The sequence below is a fragment of the Aythya ferina genome (assembly GCF_964211825.1).
Source record: "Aythya ferina genome assembly, chromosome: 12".
Classification (NCBI taxonomy): domain Eukaryota; kingdom Metazoa; phylum Chordata; class Aves; order Anseriformes; family Anatidae; genus Aythya; species Aythya ferina.
The window spans coordinates 10,223,024-10,250,174 of NC_140308.1; the positions used below are offsets into that span (position 1 = coordinate 10,223,024).

The 27,151-nt window shown below is 45.2% G+C and overlaps 2 protein-coding genes across 7 annotated transcripts in view; one reads left to right on the top strand and one right to left on the bottom strand.

Annotated features, from left to right (window-relative positions):
* The window catches only part of KCTD15 (potassium channel tetramerization domain containing 15), a 51,535-nt gene that overhangs the window by 14,779 nt on the left and 9,605 nt on the right, over window positions 1-27,151 (bottom strand). For 3 of the 6 annotated variants that reach the window (XM_084533825.1, XM_084533824.1, XM_084533826.1), the window contains exons 2-4: window positions 26,555-26,639; window positions 22,208-22,383; window positions 75-219 (exon numbers count right to left, since the gene is read on the bottom strand). In XM_084533825.1, the coding sequence (XP_084389951.1) occupies window positions 75-219; window positions 22,208-22,383; window positions 26,555-26,566 (333 nt within the window). In that variant the 5' untranslated portion in view covers window positions 26,567-26,639. The remainder of the gene's footprint in view (window positions 1-74; window positions 220-22,207; window positions 22,384-26,554; window positions 26,640-27,151) is intronic. The other 3 variants (XM_084533823.1, XM_084533828.1, XM_084533827.1) reach the window with 1 other exon arrangement.
* Window positions 4,393-21,944, top strand: LOC311443548 (uncharacterized protein). The gene is made up of 8 exons (XM_084533829.1): window positions 4,393-4,688; window positions 7,753-8,258; window positions 9,802-9,964; window positions 12,617-12,695; window positions 15,132-15,306; window positions 18,388-18,464; window positions 18,949-19,065; window positions 19,909-21,944. The coding sequence occupies exons 2-6, from the start codon at window positions 8,229-8,231 to the stop codon at window positions 18,430-18,432; spliced, it is 492 nt and encodes a 163-aa protein (XP_084389955.1). The 5' UTR covers window positions 4,393-4,688; window positions 7,753-8,228; the 3' UTR covers window positions 18,433-18,464; window positions 18,949-19,065; window positions 19,909-21,944.

The window sequence follows — 27,151 nt, forward strand, 5'->3', positions numbered from 1 at the left end:
ACCCAACCTGCTCCAAAATAAATGACAAAATGGGGGGGGGGTGGAAATAGATGGCAGACTGTAGCTTTCCTTACCTTAAAGTCATCTGGGAGCAGTAGCTTAGATGTCCTTAGGAAGCTTAATATATATCTGAAAATTTCACCATCTCGATCAATGAAATAATGTTGCTTTAAACTGTCCAAGACAATAGGCTCAGTGCCATTAAACAGACGACTTATTCTGAAAAAAGAAAAGAAAAAAGAAATGGGCAAAAGAGACAAAATCTCATTACACCCTCAGGGCTTAAAAACATCCAGCCAATCTAGCTGCATCAATTCAATGTGTATAAGGTAATGCAGTATCTTAATTTGGTGACAAATGCAAACAAGGGCACCAAGACAGACGCCTTAGATGTGTGCACACATGCTCACACAGTGCCTGCCCACAACTGCTCCTAGCACTCAGCTCAGGAATCAGGGCTGCAAATGAGCCTCAGCCCCAGCAAGGGAAGTGCCTACAAAGTTCTCACCCTGTGGCTGGCTGGCTAATTTTGGAGAGAACACATCTCACCGGGTACGTTATGCACCCATTCAGCAGGTACTGTGAATGAGAACTGGATGGAGACTCAGAGATGGGCTCCTGGATGTGAGCTTCTGCACCAGCTGCACTGCTGTTTTGACCAAAGGCCATCAGAGCATTTCCATGTCAGAAGGAGGGATTCCAGTGCGCTGCCATGAGCTGGATGGCCCCCTCAGAGCTGCATGTTTGGGCACGCCAGCAGCCAGCAGCCAGCAAACCATACAGCATCTGCAGCGCTGCCTGTGGGACCGCAGCCGGAACCAGTGGCTGCGCATCAGTGCCTGGCAGAAACAGCAACGTGGCAACCCCTTCCTGAGCAAAGAAAAGGAGGTGAGACATGTGAGAGCAGAGATCCAGCTGGGTAGGTGTAAGCAGGACCAAAACACCCTATCAGCTGCACCATGCCAGTTTTCTCCACGTCCTGACAGTACGCTGCAGAAAGCGAGCTGGGCATTTGCTGGGCTGCACTTCCTCCCGCCTCTCCCTCCAAATGTCTGGCTTCTTTCAGAAGGCTTTGTCTTCCCATGAGAAATAACCCAGCTGAATATATGTTCTTGAAAGGAAAATCACAGGAGACAGACAGCAACGACCTATTAAGTAATTGAGTCCATCTCTCTGACAGTGCAGCATTGTTCCCAACTGCAGAGTGTCTCGTGTTTCAAAGTCGAGTCTTAAATAACCCTGCCAGTGAGGACTCCACCATTTCCCAGTGAGACTATTCCACAGCCCGCCAGATTTCACTGTCGAGCATCGTCCCTTAGACTCAGCTATGCAATCCCCCAGTATTCCTCGCTGCGACCAGGGCAGGGCTTTTCCCCACTGTGGAAAACGAGCCCACCAACCCCCTGTCCAAGGCAACAGCCGGCACCGCTGGCGAGTTGAGTGGCACGGCCCTGGCTGTGCTCCTGCTTTCCAGCCCCACAGCGAGGGGCATGGGTGAGAGGTGCGAGAGGGCCCCAGCAGGGCTGGGGATGGCGAGCCCCAGGCTGTGTGCTGGAGGGGCTGATGCTTGCAGCTGCCCCGTGCTCACACTCAGCTTGCTTTGGGCTGGGGGGCCTTGCAACACAGGTGAGATTCGCTCTCCGGAGCTGCACTTTGGTCTGATCTTCCAGCTTTTTTATGTAGTTGCAAATTTAATTCATGTGGCACTTAATGAATTTCAAAATGAAATGAGATATCGAGTAAAACTGAACTTAGCAATTCCCTGCTGAACTCAGCTAAAAACCCTTTTCCCCTCTTCTGCAAGTAGCAGGTTTCACTGCCTGCTCTCCTTCCCTCGTGTCTGTGCTAGCGTTTGGCTACTCTGAGTTACTTAAGAGAATAACCAAACAACCTAAACCTTAATTATAATGCATTTATTGTTTTTCTTCAACCTGTAGCTCTTCAACTGTATCAGAACAATCCAGCTCACACTGCAACGCTTAATTTATATAATCGCAAGGTTCGGCGAGCCTCCAGTAATTCATTATTTTCCTTTTTATTGTTATTTGAGGTCTCTTTGCCTGAGACAGCTAAATATATTGCTTGGTACAGCGTTACATTTTAGTCCAGGAGCCAGACAGTTAATTTGTTTCCTTAGACATGCACACGAGCCTGTGTGCTGTTCTGGGTTAGCCTGAAAGCAGCTAGAGCTACTTAACGTTCAGTATGGTAGGTGCAGTTATTAAGTATTTGTGTGGCTACCAAAAGTTTTGAGAACTCATCTTTCCTACTTACTCCGTAAACAAGCTGGGCTGTGGCTCAAACCTCCTCCCTTTCACAGCCCTTTTTCTATGAAGTCTGCAAACCAAAGCAATGGCTGCTGTTCAGCTCCTTGGTGCATATGAGGGAGGGAAGGTTTGCCAACAAAGAAAGGACGCAGGGAAGACAGGATACAAAATTTTAATAGGCTGCTCTTTAATGTAGTGAAGCATTTTTTTTTTTTGGTAATGAAAACAAAACATGAATTTTGAAGCCTTTGTGGAGTGCCCTGAGCTGTATTTCTTCACCAGCAAAATTACTGCTGGGGAAAGAAACTTGCAGAGTGTTGAAAGACTTAACTGCCACCCCAAAAACAGAGTGATGAATAGTTTAAGGATTTATTTGACATTTTAGGGGGCTGCTATGTTCCAAGAACAAGCTTCATTGCAGCAATGTTGTAATGCTGCATGCAGAAAGTGCTCCTGCTTCTCCCTCCTCACCAGTACAAACTGTACCTGCAGTAAGTCTATCAGGAAATGCAACGCTGTGAGAGCACAAAGTGAACCCAACTGACATCTTTGAGGAAATTTTTGCGTGTTGGCTGTACCTGGGCTTTGTGAAGCCATGGACACACAGTGACCGACAGCTCTGCACCCTGATGCGCTCAGTGGATGGGTCCAAGGCTGCATAGCAGACAAGGCCACATGCAAAGAAGTCTGGGAGGGAAATGTGTGCAGGCTGTTGGGACATCAGCGAGTGTAAGGGGACAGGAATGGCTTTGCACTGTGCAAATTTGATGTTCCAGCAGACAGTAGGTGCCAGGCTGGCGGGAGGGCTCAGGCTCCCTCCAGCTCATGGTGCAAGCTCCTGAGTTGTGGGGAGCGGCTGCAGCTCTCGGACTGGGCAATGGTCACCCCAAATGATTGCTTTTGTGAGCAGTCTTGGTGCCCTGTACTGGCAGACAAAGTGGGTAATGGTATTTTTTAGGAATTGCTGCTTGCTTATGGCATGTGGGAGTGGTGCTTCAAGGGCTGTCTGTAAAGCAGTGGAAGGCAGAGGAAAACACAGACCAGGCATAAAGAGCTGCACCTAGATCCTACAGAGATGGGTGAGTCTCAGCAGTGACTGCTTCTGCAGTATTCCCACCTTTTGGAAGAGACAATTCACTTCTGCATTTAAAAATGCTTTTTTTTTTTTTTTTTTTTTCCCCAGATTTAATTTCCAGAGAGCAGACCAAGCCAGGCTCAATCAAAGCAGTCACAAAGCTTGCTTTCCCACTGCCTCCGCCTTCCTGGCCACATCTCACTGTGCTTCCCGCTGTCCTCCCCGTGTGAGGCTCTTCCCAGCCCTGCCTTTCTCCTCCTGAACTGCTCCTGGCCACTGCCCCACGCGTACTGCCCACCCAGACCCTCACAGGGCTCCAGCTCCCAGCCTCCACGACTGCATGCCTCTCTGGGGCCGGGCCAGGAGGGGGCTGGTGCCCGGCCTCACGTTTGGTGGGTCTCCTGGTTCCTCCAGCCCAGCCGGCTGCTCTTCAGCCCTCTTCCCAACATCTAGAACACAACCTGTTGATCCTATTTCTACAATTTCTTTGTGCTTCTGTTGTTTCTGCTGAAGGCTTTTTTTGCCTTTTTCAATAATGTTTAGCCAAAATGCCAGGGGGCAAGTTTCTAGCTTTATACCGATTTCACTATGATATTAAGATCTCCTTTTATTAGATTAAAAACAAACAGCACAGCCAGCCAACCCACAAGGACAAGAGCGCCAGTAAATTCTTTTCTGAGCTCCTTGGACAGGGAAGGAAGCTGTGCGCTGCATTTAAGCATCTACAGACAACCGCTGCTACCCACACACCCCGATAGCTCTCGCTACCATTTTCCATCTGGGGACTCCAGGCTCCCTACAGCACTTGTCGAAAGGTGAGCACGGGACAGGAGGCTGCACACAGGGCAGCGGATCCAGCCCTGCTGCAGGCCTCACCACACATGATCTCATTGAGAGACTTATCCAGCTCCATCCTGGAGCAGTCAGGGCTTTTTGCTCTCCGGAGCACTCTGTCTTCCCAAGATGCTTGCCGAGCAGCAGCAGTGGAGCCACACAAAGCACATCACGGGTCGGGAGGTTCAGGAGCACTCTGGGAGAGGTGAGGGTTTCTTAGGGGGTACTGCTTACTCTTCTTGGTCCAGTTTAGCTGTTTTCTTGATAGCTCCCTTTTTGAACAGAAAACTGAAGTTCTTTCTTACTAAATCTGGTTCCAGGGGCCAGGAGCACCAAGTACAGTTGGGCTTGGAGGAAAATCAGCAGCATCACTGCGCCAAGCACCCGCAGAGCCTCTGCTCCCGCACCGTGCTGCGGCCCCCGCCACCCGGCCCGTGCTCCTGCCACCAGCACAGCAACGCTGCGTGAGTGAAACCCTTTATCACAACATTGCACTAAAAGTATTAATTTAAGTAATTACATGATTAATATTTAACCATTCAGTGATATTTTTGTCATTCATAATTCAGTTGTTTGCATTTATTAAAAATTGATTCTGTAGACACTTTTTCTGCCCAATGTCAATTCAGCGGGGAGCGTGCATTTTAGAGAACTGTCATTAAATGTGGCTCTCTTCTAATTTCTTGGGAAGAAAATTATGGGAGAAAAAAGAAAGGCCTGCCAGTGAGCCCCTCCAGCACGTGGCTATGTGCTCTGCTTGGTACCCTCCTCTGTCCCTGCTGCTCCACGCCGACACAGAGCAGGCTGACAGGGGCTCAGTTCCTCTGCTCTGTGCATGGAGGCTGCCGGCTGTGCGTGTCTGCCGGCCACTGTGGAGCTGGAGGAGGAGGCGGTAGCTGTGGGAAATGCGGCAGAGAGGAGGAAGAGGGTTGTTCAGGGCTGGGACAGACCAAGGGGACGAACCTTTGAGCACAACCTGAAACCGCTCCACAGGACGTGCTAGCAGTGTCCCAGGTGTGCGAGACGAGTCCCGCCACAGCTGCGGAGCAGAAAGGGCTGCTTCTCTTAAATATTTGTTCAAGGTGGGTACAATAGATACTGTTAGCTGCTTTGAGGAGAAAAAACATGCTGTGAACTGGAGCAGAAGTGCTCAAGAGATGGGGGCGTATCACGCTGCATCTGATAGGGCTACCTGGGCAGCTACACAGTTGTCACTGGTCCTGCCACAGGACAGCAGCTTCTGGGAAAGGCAAGCCAGAAGCAGGCAGGGCGGCAGGGCTGTGCGATGCGGGGCTGGTGCCAGGAGGCAGGGCTCCAGCCTGGGACTGCTCAGTGCCACCCACACCAGCACCGCCCGGGGCTGGCAGGGATCTTTATAGCTGCATTTTTCACGTTTCCCATTATTTTTACTGTAAAACCGAGTTGTGTCAGGCTCAGTCAAGGGTTTGTGCACAAGCTCCCAGCAGAGCAAAGCATAATGGAGAGAGCGCCCGTGGCTGCTTTGCCAAAGGACGCAGCCTGTCCAGGCAGTGGGCAGGGGTGGCTGCAAGAGGGACAGGGACAGCCTGGCTGAGAGCCCAAGGGATGTTTTCGGCCTTCTGCCCCGACAGTCACTAGGAGGGAGGACACTAAAACTGTGCCAGGACACATGCCGCCCCGTGCCCGGCACAGCCAGGTTGCATCTACCTGCAGAAGTTTTTCTGACCTGCCTCAGTTTAAAACTTCAGCTCCATACCACGCTTTCACAACCTGCTGCCCAACCAGTGATTTTAAGCCCTTTCTGAGTATGGGAAAATAACGCTAAGGAGAGGCACCGTCTGAAGCAGGGTCTCTGCACACAACCTGGCCGTGTTACACTGCAGAAACACCGCGTGGGCTTCGCCGTTACGGCTCTGCAACAGTTTCTATTATAATCAGAGATAACATCTTGACCACCTCAGATTGCTCCAGGTGCACTCTTGGCTCAGAACATCACACAGCCATGCGGGCCAGGCACAGGTTTCATGTCCCAGGCTTCAAGCCCGGGGAGAGCACCCACGTTTCTCCAGGGCAGCATCAGCCACCAGCACCGTGACGGCACTGCCCAGCCCCGTACACGCACCGATCAGCTCTGGACCCCTCAATGCTGATGGCACAAGCCAGCAACCACAGATACGCAAGTACAAAACTGATCTGTGGGAAACAAATGGAAACACTAAAAGCCTGTAACCCCCCAAATTTTTAACACCACCAGTGTATCTAGTAGTACAGTCCTGTCTTGGCACAGGGATGAATGAGGTAACTCCCAAGGTAACAGGCTTATCCATCTCTAATTGCTGTAACCTTGCATGTCTGCTTTCTAACGTTGGCCCTGGAATGCCATAGGAGTTTTCTGAGCCATGTGCTCACTTCGCAGTGCTTCTGAAGGATATTACACTCATTAACTATTAAGCACCTGAAGGAACTGCAGGATCTGTTACCTAGATTTAATACTTCATATTTTGCTTGAATAGATATTCAGGCTTGGACATCTATTTTTACAACAGATCAGAGCTAGTATCAACATGTATCTTTAAAAGTCAATAATACAGAAAGAACATCATCATCTACCACCCTGAATTATTCGTACAAAGTTCTGGAAGACTTTTTTTTTTTTTTTACGCTATCGTAAAAAATTAGCATGTAATAGATCTTGTAGTTAAAACAAAAGTAAGGACAATTATATTTTCAGTTCTCTGTTACCATCAATTCAAGTCCACAGAAACAACAGGTAATAGCCACTAAAATACAAATTGCCTGTTATTTTTGAAATACTGTAAAGTATCCATGGTAATAAGGTTGAGATATTGTGGGTCTTTCACTTCTGTTTGTTGCTAACTGTCTATCTCCACACTTGAGACACTTTTGCAGGTGATTATTTGATATGTAACCTTATGGAAATATAGATAGATAGATAGATAGATTTTGATAAATTCAATTTTTGTTAAATATGTAGATGCTATTGCCTAATATATAAATTAGCAGTTAAGACAGAAATCAGAAACACTAATCCTGGTTCAGAGGCCAGCCTCTTTTCCTGTGTTAAGGAACTCTCTTGTCAGCCGGGTCGTGCATCAGCGGGGCTGAGCATCCCATCAGGTCCTCAGGGAGGAGGAGGGAGCAGTCACGCAATTATAGGGAACAGACCATCAGCGGAGGAAATCTGGGCTCCAGTGTGCTTTCATTTCCATGCTTTTGATTTCCACCAGGTTTACAATGGTATTAACCCTAAGCCCTTCACCTCGTTGGGAGGCTGGAATTAGGCTCACCAGCACTGGCCACTCATCCCAAATTTATCAGCAGCGTATTTGTTCCCTGAGGGCCTGGTTCTGCCACTCGTCTCCCGTAGAGTAAACAGTTCATGAGTAAAGCACTGCTTAGCCATGAGTAATGGTGGCAGAATCCAGCCCTAAGTCAGGCTAATGATTTTATTTTGCCTTATTAAACTAGCGTTTGTATATTTTAGTGTGTTATTTTAACAGCTATAAAAAGACTTCACTAAACAAACAGTTTCTAGTATGTTAATTGCTGTGTTACGAATTCTTTCATTCCGTTCAGCGTATAACCACATTTATAAGCTGGATAAGTAGAGACACATACAGACTGAACGGCACTCATCCTACCTACACATCATAATTCTGCCACATTCATTTCAGTCATCGGTCATGAAATGCATTTGCTGTGCTTAACAAGAAAAAATGTAACTTTCAAATACAGGTACAATTTGCATTTTTCCGTCAAACTTCCCTTGCATGCCACTGACATGGTTCCTCTGGTCCTGTTTATCTTTTGTAACAGAGAAGGTGAAAACCAGCCTCCCATTAAACGTAGCGTTTGCATTTGTTCCCTAAAGCCTCCGCCAGGCATTAGTCTGTTGGTCATACCTGGGCCAGCAGGCAATGTGCTGGCTTCCCAGCACCCGAGGGCTGCCCAGCTGGGGTCAGCTATGCCAGGGCTCGGGCTGGACGAGGTCCCTGCGGCGACTGGAGCTCAGCCTGTCCTCATCGCCCCCTGAATCCTTGGCATAAAGCTCCATGGGACATGGGCAGACGCCGCTAATTCAGGTATGTGCATTGTGTTGGTACCACCAAACCAAAGCAGCAACAGCGCTGCCATCACTGGGTGAGAGGCCGGGGCTGTGGCAGGTGGTAACTGCCGAGCAGCCCAACGCAGGCAGCGCGGCTGCAATTACTGCACTTCAAGCCAGGCCAGTTCTGCCACCCCTAGTCCTAACAATGACTTGGGAGAGTGTGAAGGGCAGAGTCTGGCTGACTTGCACAATTTTAACAGAAGCAACCAAATCATATTACACTATAATACGAACCTTCAAACACAAAACTTGTTACAGGTAAGAGCGAAATATTTTTCTTTCAATGAAATATGCCAAAGTTCAGATAACTGCATAGGAGCTCATACATTGTAGGTAATACTTCTATATCTGGGAATTCATTTCATTTTAAATTGTGGACTTGCATCTGAAATTAAACAAGCACGTTAGCTAAGTTAAGCATGTTAGCTTGATTTCTAGTACTCTTACTTTCTCCAGTATGAAATTCTGGTTACTTTTCCTCTTCTGTCTTCCAATTCATTCTAACCGAACTTTTAACTAAATTGTTAGTGAAGATTAGAAATATTAATAGAAGTTTTTATTACTACATAAAACCTGTGTGTATCGTACAACTGTTGCTGTTGCTCTTATTTGAACCCTGTGAGAGTTCTTGGCCTTTCACGGTTTCTTAGTAGAAAACTTACATTTATTTTAGCCATGAAAACCAATGCAGGAACAAAAGTTCTTTAATTTCAAACAAACTCCCAAACAACCATCGCAATGCTCTCTAGTTTCCCAAAGGTCCCAATCCTGCAAGAACTGCATTTCAGTTCAAACTCTGTGGGAGTTGTGGGCACTCAACAGAATTAAGTTAATACCTGAGAAGATGCACAATTCAAATAAAACATTCCTGCCTATACAAGCCTTTTCTTGCTATTCCTTTAAACATCCCTTTCCTGAAATCATGGCACTATAAAGGACAGGATGAAAAAAGGGGTGCAGCAAATGTCAGACCTCTTCCTTCTTGCCTCACTTACTGTAACTTCAAGTGGGAGCTAACCCAGTATTTTTACTAAGATTTTCAAATCTGACTAGATCTGGGCATTGCTGCCACTAACATCAACCCTGTACAACCGGGCATGCTGGGAGGTTGGCAAACACGCAGATACTGGTTTTATTTTAATATAAATGGGCTAACTCCTTGCTCATTGAAGTCAACAGAGAAACTCCCACTGGATCTCAGTGAAGGCTGAAAAATTTTCAAATGTAACTCATTTACCTTCCAGGGTACAAGCCAGGCCCTCTGCGTCCTTTGCATGTGTGGATGCCATGAAAACAGCACATTTAAGTCCATAGCAGGAGCAAGGAGGGTGGACACTTAAGGTCTGCAGCACCTTTATAAAATGTAAATGGTGACAGCTAACGCACTCGCTTTGGTACCCGCTGCTCATGCAAACTGCTAGAACATGTCATCTGCTCAAACAATATCCCCGCACTTCTGAGCCCAGGGATATGAAAGCTTAGAAACTTTTTTCTGTGATTCTTTTATTTATTTCCAGACCAGCAGGAACAAGTCACCAGACATGGGCTGCCAGGGACCCTACAGCACGGCACTGCCTGAGCTAAGCACAAACTCAAATCTGCCCATGGTGCACATGCCTGCCTCCGCTGTATCAGGATGCTCTCCACTGAAACGAATGGGAACAATACCAGTGTCTGTGGGTATGGATAAATTAACTTTCTGCTTACAAGAAACTAAGGCAGTATGGCAACACTGGCAACAGTTGGTGGGCATGCCAATTTGCTAAAATGGTAATGCTCTTCTCTTGCTGAGAATTATAATATGGAAAAAAACAGCTTATCTTACATTCATCCTCTTTGGTTTTCCTGCAGCCCATCCTTTTGTCCACTAGTGAAGCTATGCTGATTTTGCACAGTCCCAGCATGTAGCACCACTGCAATTACGCTGCTGAACACCTTGTACAACTCACACCACTGCTTGCTTTGGCACAGAGACACTGCAGGCAGTTACAGGCAGACCAAAGGACACAGCTGGCTGCAGTTCTCTACAAGTGAGAGATGGAGTTGCACCCAGTTCTCTCTATCCGCATTTTTGTTGTTACGCTTAAAATGATGACTGCATCATGCTCCTGTTTATTTTTACATTTGATTAAGCTGTACTCAACATATTTTTCCTGGCTCACTTAAAGAAACTGAGCATGTCAAGACCGATCTATTAAAAAGTATTTTTGAAGGGAAAACAACCAACAAAGCCTTATATCCACATCAAGTTAGAAGACTTGGGTAACAGTTTTTGCTGGAGAGCCTGAGCAGTTGGCAGGTGATAGGCAGAACCAGAGTGCAACTTCCAGTAGGTTTTTTTGTTACTGCAGCAAGAAAAGAGTAGGGAAAGAGAAGCAGCTGCACGCCGAGATGTCAGCTGCAAGAGCCCGGTTCTGCAGCCACGTTCCAGAAGAAAAGGGAAGCTCCTGACTTGGGGCTCCGGAGGGAGAACAGGCATGCCACAGGGAGACAGCAATTGATACACCTGCTGCACAGAGGATACTATGGGCTTAAGCTTGGGAAAAACTTGAAAGTAATAAGGAAAGTGTTAACTGTAGGATTCTGATGAGATACTGAAAGCTGAACCTGGCTTTTTTATGTGACTGAGAGAGATTCATTCTTAAATACAATGCTATGGTCATGGGTTTGATTCTGGTCCCAGTGAAGTCAAGGCCAAAACGTCCTTTGACTTAATTGAAAGCAGAAGCCAGCCCCCGCTTTAACCCTCGCATCTGCAAGCAGAATATAACTGGATGTGAACAGAAGAGGAAATGTTTGGAGCTGGTTACAAATCCATGCCTTTTTTTTTTTAACGATTAAAAATCCGTCATTGAATTTTTCTCTCATTCAACAGCACTGTTAAGTACTTCTGGCCTGAGTTCAGTTCTCCTTCCCTCCCAGACAACCCCAGCACAAGCAGAGGGCCCAGTTTCTCTCTATTGTCATCTACTGATTCCCAGGGAGTTCCGCTAGCCGAGTTTGTCCATGAAATCATATGTAAGTTCTGCAATGGCAGAATTTAGGCAGTGGTCTCCAGGAAGGCATACCACGTTCCCCAAATGCCAAAGCTGCAGCCTCTGATGCAAATCATACCGGTACAAGTTGCTGGCATAACATCGTCAACGCAATATGACACCAATGTTAAAAGGAGTCTCTGGTTTTCATTGTCTGCTTTCTTAAGAGAGAGATTTGCTGCTGCAAAAGCTTCTACTAGATCTAAACGGATTACCTGCAGCACTGGTAGCATCTGCTCTCCATTAGGACAGAGGCGTAACGGGAGCCTGCCCTTTGGACTGGGATTCCTTCAGCGTTTCAGCTTTACGGTGCAAATCTCAGTTTCCAATGCTTGTCAACTGATCCTTTCTGAGTCTGACCGAGAGTAACGCTGCAAATGCTGCATAATAGCTTCCCAGCATCCACGTGCAGGATTCCTTTCAGGTATTGCTTTACGTGGTCCTCAGCAGATAAAAAAGCAGGAATTTTAGCCTTTGAACTCATACCGTACTACAGTAGAGTGAAATCAACACAGTACACATGACCACTGGAATACCTCTGCTTAGCCTATTTGTCCTGGTGCCCAGCTCTGACAGGCAGGCAGTCGTCACAGTGATTGCATCAATAAGGAATGCAAGAAGTGCACACATGCTAAGCTAAAAGCCATCCTGGCTGGCAAAGCTTCAACTGAGAGCAAATTAGGTAAAAGCAAAAAACAAATGCAAAATCTCCTAAAATGTTTACACATCGTTTCATTTTTAAGCACCAAAAGATTAAAATACATGCTAATCACAGCAAATGAGGGGAAAGAGTAAGTAATTTGGTGGTTAGAGCACGGAGATGAGAATTTATAACTCTGGAGCTTAACTCCAGCTCTGCAGCTTCTCCCAGCTACAAAGATCATGTCAGGAGAGCCACCATCCTGGTGTAACCCTGTTTGTATCAATGGAGCTATCCCAGGGATGAGAGTTGCAATACTTACCTGTTTCAGTCACCAGATTATGCATTTACTGTCAGTATGGCACAACTGAACAAGCTGACGTGCTGCAGGGACTAGGCAAATTCATTAATTTGTTATTTTCACCTAACATAGAAACTTGGCAAAATCAGTGTGGCCAGCAGCAGTTTGGGGCACAACCCGTGTTAGCTGCAGCCTGGTATGCTCCTCACCGTGTTACTATGGCGTGCTCAAGAGATCTCCCTTATGCTTTCCTATAGGAATGCTGTGTTTGCATGCCTACATGTTTCTTCTATTTAAATATGCACTTTGTTCTTAAAGAATTTATTAACCCATGCATAGATTAATTCTGATTTCAGTTATACAGGTACAAATTTGGAGTAACTCCTTCAAAGCCAGGGGAGACATCTCTTTGGGAAGGCTATCTGACCACAAAAGGTACGTGCACCTACCCATAAGGGCAGGAATCTTTGTGTCCTCACTTGCCTGTTGATTTTACGTATTCAGATGTCTGTAAAAACAAGTACTGGGGATAGCCAACAGTATATAGCACCTCGCTATAGTGCTCAGGGTCTTGTAATCCCTTTCCTCACATCCTATCAGCATACATCCCTGGTGTAATTCCGCAGAGGTCAACAGGGTCACACCAGGGATTATTTTGGCCAGGCTTCTTATAAGGGCAGTTTTCTAAATGAATAGGACTGCCTTTGTTTTCCTTTAAGCTTACAGTAAAACTCTCATCAGCTTTACTGGAAGAGACGTTTGACCCAACGTGCCAATATCCAAACCACCGCCATTTACTTCAGTGAAAGTAGGAAAGGAATTAATAAGGTCCAATGTATTTTTAAATCTTAGATTTCATAAATGATCACACGCATGTAGGTCACAATATATACACAGTACGACACCTACGACAACCACCAGTGGGATCATTAAAATAATTAAGTTAGGCCTAGAGACAAATTCATTTCATAACACGTTCCTTACAAAACAGACACCCCTTGCTTCATAATCTAGGGAGTCTGTTTTATAAACTTCCTAAGTAGTTCATGAAATATCCCCCTAAGCAGACCAGGTCTACTTGCCATTGCAAGGTCTTTGTAAGTCAAAAGACAAACACCAGCAATGTGTATTCAAAGACCAAATATGAAGAGGCAACACCTCTTCTGCTCCACTGGTACGGCGGTTAGCTGTGACCTCAGGACACGATTTCCAGCTCAAAGCTACTGAATGTGCACCTTTACATAACTCTGTCCATGCAATGTGTGTGCTCAGCGCACAGCGTACAAAGAAGAAATCAATAAAGGGGATTCCCCTTTCTTTTAACTGGAAAGCTGCTACAGCTGCGAACCTGGGCACAGGTGCAATACTTCGCACCATGTTCATCAGCAGGAAAACAGCCTCCACTAGCAGCACATAAAAGGAGGAGGCAGGTTGCTTCCATAGCATCCTATGGGAGCATTTTCTTAAAACATGCTGCTAATGCTGATGCTTTTCATGTTAGCACCCTGAAAATGACTGCTGAAAAATACTTAAATTGTGCTGCTGGCACAAAAGTGCCCTGGCAGGTGAGAGGTGAGTGGTAAGCAAAAGAAGCAATGAAAAAAAATGACAAAGGACTTGACCAACTAACCTCAGAAACCGCTATAAATATAGAGCGTTAAACCAAAAAAATGTTGAATTCTTGGTCTCCCTGTATGCTGGGTTTTCTTTGGGAGTTTCAATAAACATGACTAATTTTCAAACCATTGTAAATGGGAAGGGTAGGCATTACTAACGGGCTAAACTCAACTCAGTGACAGTCACATTAATGATGCAAAAGAACAAAGGGAAGAGCAGAAAACGAGACATCAGCTGAGTTTTGCACTGAAGGTACTGGAGACACTGTCCAGCAGTCCTGAACCTCTCTCAGAGGCTGTAAAGGACATCCCTCTGGCTGCAGCCAGGCTGCACGGACTGCACAGAGAACACCTCCTCTCTCTTCTTCCCTTTTGACCAGCTGAGCCAAACAAGCTAATATCTAGACAGGAGTGTGCAATTTCCTCAACTTCAGGTTTTTTGAGCTGCCTGTGCCAGACTTAGCAACACAGCCATAATTTTATTTTTGTTAAGCCAGATGAGTGTGATTTGATATCTTCTCCTCTCTGTTATTAGCTTGGTCTGTCCCTTCCTAGGTGCTGTAATATCCATTGATGCCTCTACCTCCACACAACCAGGGCTGTAATACACATGTACGTATACAGAGAAATAATAATTTCAGAAAAAGTGTTCATCAGAGACTGGCTATGTAATATCTCCTTGCACATTTCATTAAATATTCCAAGTAAACATACAAATAATTCATTCATTGACAGGCCCCAGTCTCAGCACCCAATTACAGTAAGATTTGTGCTCCCGAAGGGTAAACTCTGCTTTCCTCTCCAGAGCCTGCGGGCAGTCCCTGGGCAGCAGCTGTGCTGGGCAAGGCAGCGTTTATGAAGTCCAGTAAGGAGTAAACACCTTTATCACAGCAGACAGCTCAGCTCTGTTGTGGCTCCCTACATGCCAGTTAGTTAGAGATCCTGGAGAGATGGACACAGACAGGTCTGAAGAATCAGCTTCCATTCAAATTCCTTCCCTTCCATCTCTTGCAGTCGCTGGAGTGAAGGGTTACATTACAGGGCTTGTTCTCCTTTGCCAGCAAAGCCACCTCAACCTTGGGGAACGCAGGGAAACCTGGCTTGGGTGTACTTCCACAGGCTCTGCCCGATTTCTCAAGGCAGACCCTGAATCCAAGTTTTTTTCCCTCTAGTGAAAGGTAGAGACAGAGCATCTAAAATCATATAAAACCATTGTTCCCAGCTGTAATTACATCTCTGTTTTCTTTCCACACAGACCACATCACTCTTCCCTCTTTTGGGACAGGCGATGGATGCCCCGGTGCTCCCAGACCTGGCACTGGTGTGACTGCTCCTGTAGAGGCTCCGGCCAGCCCAGCTTCGAGGAGGGAACGGCTTCACAACTCCACCCACCGTGCTCTGCCCTGCGTGCTGCCCAGGAGCTGCCCTGGGTGGGTCCTGGCAGCAACTCCTGCCTGTCCATAACTCCCCCCCTTACCCCAGAGCTTGTTGAGCACTGCATGGACTTGGGTGACCACAGCCCTGCAGCACCCTTACAAAACAGCAACGCTTTGCTGTGCAAATGGTTCATTTTACAGTATTCAATTCAGAGTCTGGGAATGGGAGCTCTTTTCTTGATACAGCTCCCACTCAGGTAAGCACAGCACCCACAGGCTTAGATGCAGATGGGGGGAGAGGGAGGATGGGAAGTGGAAAGGCCCTTTTAAAGAAATTTCTTCATTAAGTGTTCTGCTGGTCAAAATTCCCTTGGAAATCAAAGATTTGCCCCATCAACAGCCAAGTAAGAAAAACTCCCAGGATTTATCTCTAAATTGCAGGTGGATGAAATTAAACAGAAAACGATGTTAATCTCCATGAAAATTCCTACAGTAACTCAGAAAAGGCTCTACGCATAACCCAAACCTCTGCATTTCTGCTCCTTCCCTTGCTCCCTTCTGCAGCACACCCCTGAGCGCCTCGCAGAGCAGCGGAGCCGGGGGAGCCCCTGCCAGGCTCGCCCCTCCACAACACCGGCGTGCCCACGCCCAGGCTCCGGAGCCCTGAGCATCTGTAGCACGCAGGAAGAACACTTGCTCCTACCTCTTCAGGTGTTTTCCTTTAAAGTCTGTGTACGCTTTAAGTTCACAATATCCATTAAAATTAATGAGCTTTGCGCTGCAGCTCACATGCAGCTGCGTTTTGTAGAGCTTTGCCTGAATGTAGGCTGCGGGCACCCACTCAGAGACTCTTTGCCTTTTGGGTAATTCACAGCGCTTCTTAACGTGGTTCTGCCGGAGCCTGCTGTCACCCCACAAGGGACCGACCTCCATGGGAAGAGCGGTGCTTAGCAAGGGTACAGTATGCCCATGTCCTTTGTGGCACTGAGCAGGTCTACAGGGAGTGAGTTACTGAAGAAGGGCCGCATGCCACGCACGTGTATGTACCAGGGGTGTGAGCTGTGGTCAGCATGGTATGGAATTGGCACTGAGGGCTTTTGGAAACACCTAAGTTAGCATCGATGCTAACAATGATACAGGGTGAAGGAGAGTGTGCTGGCCCAGGAGGGCTGGCGTCAGTTCTGCTCCACCTGCGACCCCGCTCTCACGTGTGCTGTAGTTTAGAGGCCACAGTCAAGCTCTAGCTATGAACAAGTCTGGTCTTACCTTCCTGTCCAAGGTACAGGGCTCATTTAAGAACTGATTTACACCCACCTGCCAGTATGTGGTGACAGAATTTGCTAATTGGCATTGTTTTCTTGTAATAACATCAAGAATCCACACGTGATGGAAAATTAGAAAATTAGTTGTGGTAACGGGGGCACTGGACTGATCCTATATGAGCAAAAAATGTGAGATGCTCTTATGTATGCTAAGTCTGGAGAAGTACATACCCTGAACACATTTGAATTAAGAATTTCCCTGCTCCCTCTGGAGAGGAGCAGAACCTAGTAGGGAGTCCTTAGCATAAAGGACAAAGTGGAAAATCTGTCTTACAGATCTCAGTAACAGAGGTGTTTGAGCTTATAAAGCCACTGTCTCTGGCTGTAGGGCGTCAGCAGTCCTGGTCTGGCAGGGAGGAACGCATTTCCCTGGAAGTCAGGCCAGCCTGGTGTGGCTGCAGAGAACGAGGGAGAAGGAAAAGATCTGAGGTGTTAGTGCTGAGTTCCCCCAGCCAAAAAGATGGAGGTGTTGGAGAAAAAGGTAGGGGGATTTAAAAAAAGCTACACTCGGAAGGAAGAGCTAGGTAGGAAAGGTTGCCCAAGTGTGGGTTTATACAAAAATGAGTTTGCTTTGACAAGAAAAAGTCAGAGAAGACACATGCTTTAGGGGATTCCCTGGTAAATCCCCCAAAATGTTCACGGGTTCAAAATGAGGTAGGGATATGCCTGAAAAACTCTACCATGCCTCTTAATAGCTATGGTCATGTCACTGGTTTCTGAAACAATTAATAAATAAATAAATAAATAAATAAAGCCTCTGCTGGTTTTCTTTGGAGGACTCCAGAGAAGTGGGTGATGAAGCCAGGGTGCCCCAAGAGCTGTGGTCAGGGCGTGTACTGTTAGCACTGCCTGCCTGCTTTGGGCCACTGAGACAAGAAGTTCTCTCCTACAGAGGCAGGAAAACGGCCAGAAGTACCAAGGAAAGATGGGTGCTGTAGGTTAGCCAGGCAAAGAAGGGCCAAGAGCAGGCAGGTCCCGACCACATTGTGCTGCCCACCACTAGTGGGGAGGCTCCCACCAGGAAGCCCCTGCTTCAATTCCAGTTATCCCTGCTTGCCTCTGTCACGTGGCTAACGCTGCTGGAAGTGTGACCTTTTACAACTATGTTTTGAAGAAAAGAACATGCTTATCTTTAATAGAGGCTTATACAACAAATACTAATTAGCTAAGAATGTAAAGTAAATATATTTACCTTTTATAGCTGAACAACTTACAAAGAGCTCACAGCAATTCTCTGAGATAAACGTTATGCAGGGTGGTAAAAAGGACAAGCTTCTAATGAAAAAGATCTTGTTCTGCTTTCTCACAGAAATTCAAAATTGTATCAAAATTGTCAGTGAAATGGCAAAGCGTAGGCTTGCTGTGGTATAAGGGGATTTGGAACTTTTAATTCTTTTCCACTTAAAGTCAATGAGAAGTGTGTCACTGAACTCAGTGGGAGTAAGGCTGGATCATCTGGCAGCATCTTTGGGTACTCCTCTCTGCACATTAAGAGCTTGGACTTTTTTTTGTGTGTGTGTGTTTTTTTTTTTTTAAGGAACTGAGTCTCACTCCCTTGGATAAACACAATTTGCAACTCACTTTATAAATGTGCTAGAGCCTTTGCAGCCTTTACGGTCTGTCACATAAATCCATATTCAAGTGTCAATGTGTGAAGGGGCTGCTTTAGAGGTCCTGTGGGTGAAAACATGAATGGAATTTCTAGAGGAAATGCTCTCAAAGATGAGTAATTTGTCTGCTTAGCTAGTTACTTTAGAAATAAGATACTGATGGTATGAGTATTCAACGGTGTTTTTTCTTTGCACACCTGTAGCTCACAACTACCAGAGTTGGCAGTTTTGATGGGAGAACTTCCTGAAAACAAACTATGGAAGTAAACCTCAAGTCCAGGTAAGAAAATGTCAACTTCCCTGTATCCCCCAAAAGCTTGTTAACTTTAATGGCATTTTCAGGTGTACAAGGATAGCAGCCACGACTAGCTGTAGGAAGAAGGATTAATGGTATGCTTCCGAGATCATTTTCGTGACTACCATCATTATGCTGTCACTGATCACAATTTCTTTTGTGTTTCTTGTTTTCCTTGCCTTTCACCCTCTCAAAGGCCAACTTGCTTATTTATATGGTGTTTCATTCAAAAAGCTGGCTGTAATGAGTAAGGTGAGCATGACCAGTTTAGAAACCATCTTTGACAGCGGCTGTTTAACCCTCTTTCTTTGTCACACCAGTTGTGTGCTGCTCGAGTGTTCTCTTCTTTAGAGATTTTATGTAGCCCCATAAAAATTTACGGGAAAGAGGGCGTCTACCACCTTTAATGCCTAATCTGGCACCCTTTACTTATGCAAATTTAATCAGTGGACAAATTCTCTTCTCCCAGCAGCTGCACTAGCACAAACAACATCAAAGACTTTGTCAAAGTTGCTCCAAAACAACTCTGGGATCACTGAAATGCAAAATTTGGCCTCCAACTTCACATCACCAGCTAATTCCTCACGTGAGTAAGACTCCCAGAATCAGGTCCTTTGTTTCCATGAATTAGAGCCAACCACATAACTTGGGAACAGTCAAGCAAAGCAAGCGAGTGGGCTGAGCACAGTCAATCCTAACAAATTACAATAAGAAATGTATCACGCTGCCTGCTGTCAGGTGTAATTTATGTCATACCAGAGGGGTGACTGGAGAGCAGGTATAGGCAGGAACTGGTCATACCTATACTTGCTCCTGCTGGGCCTGATCTGGCAAGCTGCTGAGAGCTCTTCCCTCCCTCTAAAGTCAACGTGAACTGAGCTTATTCAGGACCTAACAGGATTGGGCCTCCTTTAAATACTACTGAAGGATAAACATGATTTAATGATTATTTTTCTATTTCCCTTTAGCATGTGACATCTGTGTATACATACCCTGATTTTATTTATACATGTGCTCATGATCTGTATGTGTCCTTAAACATACATGCATTTTATATATTGCAAGCTAAAAACCTGTTTGGGATTTCAGAGCACAGAGAAAGAAATAGAGATTGTAACACAAACAAGCAGGAAGATTATTCCCACAGCTTTCACTTTTAGTGAGTGCAAATTGTATTTTATGTGACATGAACTAAGATTTAGCAAAGCATTTCAGCATATGCTTACATCTTTTGCTGAAACAGAAGCTACAGATTTGTTTAATTTCTTAGATCTGAAGTTTACAAGCTCGTGCTCAAACCAAGAGTTTAATACGCTGTCCAAAATAATCCAGGAAGCTCTGCATGTGGATGAGTATGGCCATGCCTCTGTATGTGGCCATGCATGTCGTCTGTGAGCATAAGCTAACAGTGCTCTGGCATTACTTCCAGATGTCTCACCCAGAACAGCTATCTCCTTCCTCCTGCATCTGCTAGAGACCCGGTTGCCTCTCTCATCCCGACCACTGCAAAGACAGCCTGCACCTCACGGAAGCAGCACACCAGGGCAGTGGGGCGCCATCAGGAGCTCCCAACATCCCCACTGAGACAGCTGCAACTTTTGCTCTGCTCCAACTGGGAATGAGAGCAGCCAGGCTCACAGGGGGGTAACCAACCAAGTCTATCATGCACTGCTGCAGAAAGCCAAATGAAGCAGGAAAAAACAAAAGTAAGGTTTGCTTCTAAACTTCAATTGTACCCTCTGCCCATAACATATGTAGCAATACATCCTGTTGGTGCTGTCGAGGGTTTATCTTTTGCTATAGAAATCTATCTGGTTAGTAGTTAATCCTTCTGATTCACAGGTCTAGTACTGTAAACTCTTGCTCCAGTAAGAACTGAAGTTTGAGCAGGTAAAAAAGCATTCAAGCCTTATGAGATAACACTGCAATACAGACATCATACAGTACACAACAAAACATCTGGCAGCACATGATCTGGTCACAGTTTTGTACTTTTAGCTTAAATAAAAGCACAAAACCTGAGGGAATACACTTACGGAATTTAGCAAAAAGGGAAGAAAAAAAGGTTTGAAACCAGTACCCTGTTCTCTCTGAATAAAATCTATGAATTTATGTATATTTTCCTAAAACTTACATAAATGAAGTTTTTATTAAGCAAGTCTGATATGGGCATATTTTAAAAATAGTGTCAGCAGTGATATTTTAAACTGAAGAAACAGATGTGCTGTTCCATCACAACTGCTGAATCTTCTCTCTATTTTTTATACTATGAAGCCTTTGTCTGCTTCTCTGTTATAAATCTCTCCCCACTGAACAGATTTCTTCTCTGTGATCAAAGAACTACCACACAAACATCATTAAACGGAATCTGTCCTGAAAAATTATATTGTTTTGGCCTAACCATAAAATATAGGTATTTTAATAATTGTTTCTTTTCCATAGACAATGTTAGCAGCTATGTCTCCTTGGCATGAGATCACAGCTGTGTGCTTTATGACATCAGAGATTTTCAAGGTGTCTCCATAAATGTCATTTATTGCTTGGGAACCTGCCAAATCTGTGCCAAAAAGAAACCTTAGTTCTTTTAAAGGAGAAATCTTCAAATACATTTATACCTTTATATGGGTTGTCTATAGCAAAAAATAAAATAATCTGTCCCTTTGCGAAAACACTGGCCATGAAGGTAGCAAAACCTCCGACATCTAAATCTGCTGTCCTGAGCTCTGGTTTTCTTTTAAGTCCATAGTGCCTGCTTTAAGCAGTCTGACAGGCACCCTGATACTGCACAGCTACCTACAGCTTCTGATGGTCGCATACAAGGCTCTTAGCCTTCCGAAGAATGAACAGCCTGAATGACAAAAAGCTGAATCTCTTTATTGATCGTAACTGTAAATCAAAATCAAGTGTGTCTTAATACACTATTCCAATTAAAATGTTTCAACCCTGCAGTGATCCCTTCCATATTACCACTGCAGGCCTGATGCTGCCCAGCATGCCCCATCTGCCATAGTGCCCAGTACCCCACAGGACTGGGACCTGGGCAAGTATTAATGAGACTGTCTCGTAAATACCAATATTTTCATGCCACCTCTGTTCATAATTTGACATATCTGGAGTCCCCCCTGCAATATTGGCCAGAACCGAATCCCTCTTGCCAGGCACACCATTAACACGTTCAGTACTAATCAGCTGCCCTTAACCACACAAACTCCATCTAATCTGTGGCTACAAGCACACAGAGCAGGTACACTGGCCACTGCCCACGGGACGTACCTGCTGCCACAGAGGCACCAAGCTATGCCTGAGTTTAGGATTTCTGCTGGCCGACAGAAGCATCCATCAGTCCCTGTGTAACCGAGCTGTTCTGTTCTCCCAAAAGAAGGAAAATAAAAAGGATTTTTTTCTACATCTGAAAGAACGAAGTCACTGGGTATAATTGGAAATAATCCAGGACAGGCACACCAACAGGTGCTTCACACGTAGCGCTACAGTGCTGAAGACGTTGAAAGAGAAAATGAATAGGCTCTCTAAATAATACATAAATTGTACAGGCGTTTTTTTCTATACAACCCCAGTGAAGTTAATGTATAAATCGGAAACTGAATTATTCATAAGTGGTGAATATATAATAAATCGTATTTCACACTGCAATGTTCCACACAGGTACATGCGTATTTCCATGCGATGAACAGAAAGAGGCAGAGAGCCTGAAAGCACAGAGGTCTTACCTGGAGTCCGGGTACTTCGTCAGGGTAGCCAGGCTGCTGGTGTACATGTGTCCTCCTACATCGATGTGCACAGGAGCGTTCGACTTGGTGAGTTGAGCGGGGAGAGGAATTCCTTGAGCAGCCAGAGGAGAAACTGGGGACCGTGTTAGAGACAGACGGGACATGCTTCTTCCCTCCTGGAAACGGAGGACAAAAAAGAACAGTTTCTCTTAAATGTAGCAGTGTTTTGCCTTTATTTCCAGTGTGATCACAGATCTAATCAGATCATTTTTGCATCTGCCTGATCACATATTCAGCTAACAAATTATTGCCACCACTGTAATTAAGTGTATTTGCATCATTTTCTTCAAAGTACCAGAGGGGAACAGAAAGATGCTTATTAGCAATAAGAAATCAAGAAAAAAATTTTTCAAGGTGTCAGCCTCAAGGGGCATAAAACAAACTGCAAAATTCTAATTAAAGGTCGCAGGCTTATGTGTTAGATGTGAAATATCCCCTGACAAACGAATAACCAATTTGTGAATTGGGATTCAGGGGTTTTTGCAAGTTTGTCTCAGTAACGAGACACCTCTAAATTAGTGACTTCCTCAGTACCTAAGGCATTTAGTTTATACATGTAGTAAATTTCACATCAAACTAAGATCAATTTTGTGTTTTATTTTCAATAATTGCAAAATAAACGGATAATTTTTAGTTAAGCCTTAATATTAGATATAAAGAACTAATAAGCTTTCAAACTGAATGCAATTAATACCCAGAAGCAGTGAAAACAGAAAGATACATAAACTGACCTGTGTTTTCATGACAAGAACCGTTAGAAATTGCTACACAGCCTGGCACATGAAATTACAAATTCAACAACCCACCTAATGCTTACTGCACTAAAAACATTTGAAAACGAGTGAAATTACTGAATCGAGTCCAAAATCTTCAGCTGATGTACTAAGCAAAAAATACTTAAATGTTTTACACATGAAAAGGACTACCAAAGCAAAAGAAAATTCCTCAGTTCTCTTCAGGAGGAAAAGCACAGCTTATTCTGCATTAAACGTGTGTCTTAAAGCTAATTTCAGTTAAATCAGTATAGATAGCATACATGCCAAAGAGCAAAAAACCTTCTGTAAAAGTTCATGAAAATGTCCATCCATTCTCCCCCTTATGGGTAAAGCAACATATGCAAAGCATTATAGCTGAAGACATTTCTGAATATAATCTAATTTTCTTGGTATTTTGTTTTGCAAGCATGCTACCAAACATCCAGACTCTTCCTTACATCTGACAAGCACTTTACATACAGCATTACAAAGTGAATTCCCGTTTCTCCCACGTTACTTTGACAATGTTTCTTAAAAATCTGAAGGTGGTCTCGCCTTTCTCTTAGCAGTAAGTATTTTGCACAAGGTGCCTGGCTACGCCACTCAACGAGCATACAATTAGCAACATTCTTCATAAAGCAAAAATAAAAATCTGAGCTATACAGAAAGGAACTGAAAAATCCTAACACATCTGGACAGCTTCATAAAGTCATCACAACATCTCCATTTACTGCATTTCATCTAGTTTAGCTCCTAAGGATTTCCTGCATCTACAGCGCAGCAATACATCACCCCATTGTGAATCCACATCCTTTTCTCTTCGGAGGCAGAATGGACATCTGCACTGAACGCGAAGCAAATACCAACTCTGTCCTAGGACTTGTGTGTCAGTCGATGTGAAATTGGGCATTAACATTTTTACTACAGCACCACCTTCAAGGAAAGTGATTGAATCCTTTCATGACTGAAGATGTTGCTTGCTCGTTTCCCACAAGAGCCTGTTGTGGGCAAGCTGTACTAAATGCATCGTACAGCATACATAGGAGAACTAACTTTTAAAAACAACTTAGTATGCAAGTACCTGCAGTATTTTAGCGATGTGTTTACTAATCTGTGGGTGCCTCAGCTGTCTGCCAACACAAAGACTTTTTTTTCCTCTTACCAAAGAGCACTGCAAACTCATGTTCATTCTCTGCTCCTTCACTTAAATGAAAGGGTCAGGAGACACAGGCTGAATGTCAACCCTGTCTTTGTTCAGACCCTAACTATTATCACTAATGATAAAGGTACAGACCTCGCGCGGTACAGAGCTGCCTTAGAAAGACATCTCACGCAGTTTCACAAAAGAAGTGCCTAATTAGGACTCATCTGCACCCCTTGTTACAATTTCCAAATGAAATCAAAGGGCTTCCAGTCCTCTGTAAACGAGTCTTGTATTTAACCGTTTGTCTTGAAATACAGACTTCAGTTTTAAAATATGCAGAGATAGCTAAAGATCAAGTGATCTGAATCTATTTGTGCATATTTAAACACTGCTGCTATCTTAGGATTTTGTTTAATGTTAGTATACCAGTAAATTCCTTGATCTGTAAAGAGTCTGAGATTCTCAGTGAGGCCATACTCACACAGTAGATATTTAATTTATACTATTCACTGGAGGGACCTTTTGAACAATCCTCTGCTTTTGGCATCTCTCAGCTAGAGCATGTGTTGAAAAAACACTTAATTATAGAAAATCACTGGAAAGCTAAAATAGTTCTCAAACTTTTATGGCTTTTCATACTTACTGAGGATGCTACTGGCTTTTGGGGGGAGGGGAGGAGAAGGGGAATTAAAAGATGGGCTTTTCCCCTGCTTGGAGAGCATTGGCATTAAAAAAGGAGCCCGCCGTGTTTATTAAAGTTGCGGAGTTCAGTCATTTTGTAGGAGCAAATTATCAAGGGCCATAATTGTTGAATACTGCGTTAAGGACATTGAAAAGACTCATAGTGCTCCAACAAAATAAACATCCCGTATTTCTTAAGGTACCATAACCCTACTAATGACTCCTTCCTCTTCTTAATGTAAAACGCAGATAAAATTCATCACACCGAGTAATGCACTTATTTTATGCACAAAGCAAAATCCTAAATGTATTTATCCAGTGAAAGTCTTTATGCACATATTTTCTAATACTGATGTGAAAATTAAAACCTTAAGGGTAAATATTGCAGAAACACTAACAAACTTCATTTATTAAACCATGTAAAATAATCCCTGCTCTTTAGTTGCCTACAACAGGATACAGCATCCCAACTAGTGGCACAGGCAATAACCCTGCTCTAATAAGTAACACAGGAACCTGCTGAAGGCAAAATCAATAGAGCCTGATTCCCAAATTATCTGAATATTTAGTTTTTCAAACATTACACACCAAGATCTTTCAGAGCCAGCTTATCTTTTTCTGCCTTTCTAAGCTAACTGCATAAGTACTGCTTGTAAAAACTATTTGCCCATGCAAAGTGAAATAATCACAATGCCATGCTCATTTACACACAAAATGATTTTGTGTCCCATTGTGCTCACAGTTGTTCAGCTCTCTAGGGGTGATTAAACTAGCTATGCTGCTACAGCTTGAGATGATTTCACTGAATCGTTTCTCCATGAAGTTGCTTCTTTGCTAAGCTGTTATTTTAACCATAAAAGGTAAACAGAAGGCAGTTGTAAGAGCTCCATTCAGCTCCGTGCCCAGGGCTATAACCCTAGGGCAGAGAATGCTGAAAGACTGCAGAATTTTCCAGGGTGTTGCCTTTCTTGCTCTAAAGCCTTCAGGAATACTGTTCATTTAATACACACTCTAGATGATACATTTCAGATCCTACTAAAAGAAAGACTTCAAAAGTGTAAGAACTTTTGGGCGGATGAAGCTTTCCCACCTCTGCACATAGCTCGGGGCCATGGTAACCAATACTGCTGTTGATGTTGGGAAAATACAGTAGAAATAAACTGCAGAGAGCAGAGCAGACAGATAGGGACAAGGGAGGTGAAAGGTTGCAGGAGAGAAGCAAGCAGCAGTCTGGAAGGGATAACAAGAAAAAAGGGGAAGGAATGAAAAAGGAGGCAGCTCCGAAGGAGGGACAAAGTTAAATCAAGGAGCAGGCACTTAAAAGACTACAGATGGGAAGCAAGGCTAATTAAGGATGTAAAGGCGCTTTGTTGCTAAAGTTTATTGTTGCCAGGATAAAAATTAATTGAAACTAATGCTGTTATTCACTCGGGCAGTTTAATTCCTTCGTGCGCGTTCGCGACGCCAGCCGAGGGCTGCAGGTTGAAGGCGCTGCCGCAGCCGGCTGGCTCCCCCCGGCCGCCGGAGCTGGGGGGGCCCCGGGACCGAGGCGGGGAGCAGGGGGCAGGGGGGCCTCTCCCCGCCCTCGCCGGGGCAGAGCCCGAGGCCGCCCCGGGGCTGCGGGAGCGGGCGCGGAGGCCCCGGGAGCGGGCGCGGAGCCGGGGCCCGGCTCCGGCGGAGGGGCCGGGGCGCAGAGCGGGCGATTACCTTTGTCTCCATAAACACGCACGGCGACCGCTCGGGTCTGCCTCCAGAGCCCCTCGGAGACAATTGTTTACGGCGAGGAGCGAGCCTAAAGACAAAGAAGGGATGGGGTTACTGGCCGCCTCCGCCCGCCGGGGCTCGGCGATTCAAAGTCCGCAAACATTCGCGCACACACCTCCGCGCCGGCACCGTGACACAGCGGGTCGTGCCCAAAACTTTTCCGGGGGGGGCAGAGGAGAGGGGGGGCTCCCTCTGGAGGTCTCCTCACCGAAAGGAAATAAAAAAGGGGGAGAAGAAGACGAGGCTTTCCGGTGTCCCCCCTGCCTCCTCACCCCCCGGCCCCGCGGAGACCTGCGGCCAGCACCGCGCCCGCCCGCGGGACTTGCGCCTGTGCCTGCCGCGGGCACCCCGTGCCCGAAGGGGAAATTCCCCCCCCCCGAAAAAAAAAAATAAAAAAAGCACAACATGGCGTCCTTTACTTATTCCCACATAACAAGAAAGGAGATGTCTTAGATGAACGCGAGGAAAAAAAAAAAAAAAAAAAAAAAAACACGAATCCCCGCTCCTGTGCAAGCCCTGCGCAGCCAATGGTGGCGAGCA

Bases quoted from the DNA above. Each gene is read 5' to 3' on its own strand.
- LOC311443548 (XM_084533829.1), top strand. From the start codon at position 8,229: ATGGGACATGGGCAGACGCCGCTAATTCAG. The intron at 8,259-9,801 runs GTATGTGCATTG...ATTTATTTCCAG, and splicing joins GGCAGACGCCGCTAATTCAG to ACCAGCAGGAACAAGTCACC. The intron at 9,965-12,616 runs GTATGGATAAAT...TTCTGATTTCAG, and splicing joins AACAATACCAGTGTCTGTGG to TTATACAGGTACAAATTTGG.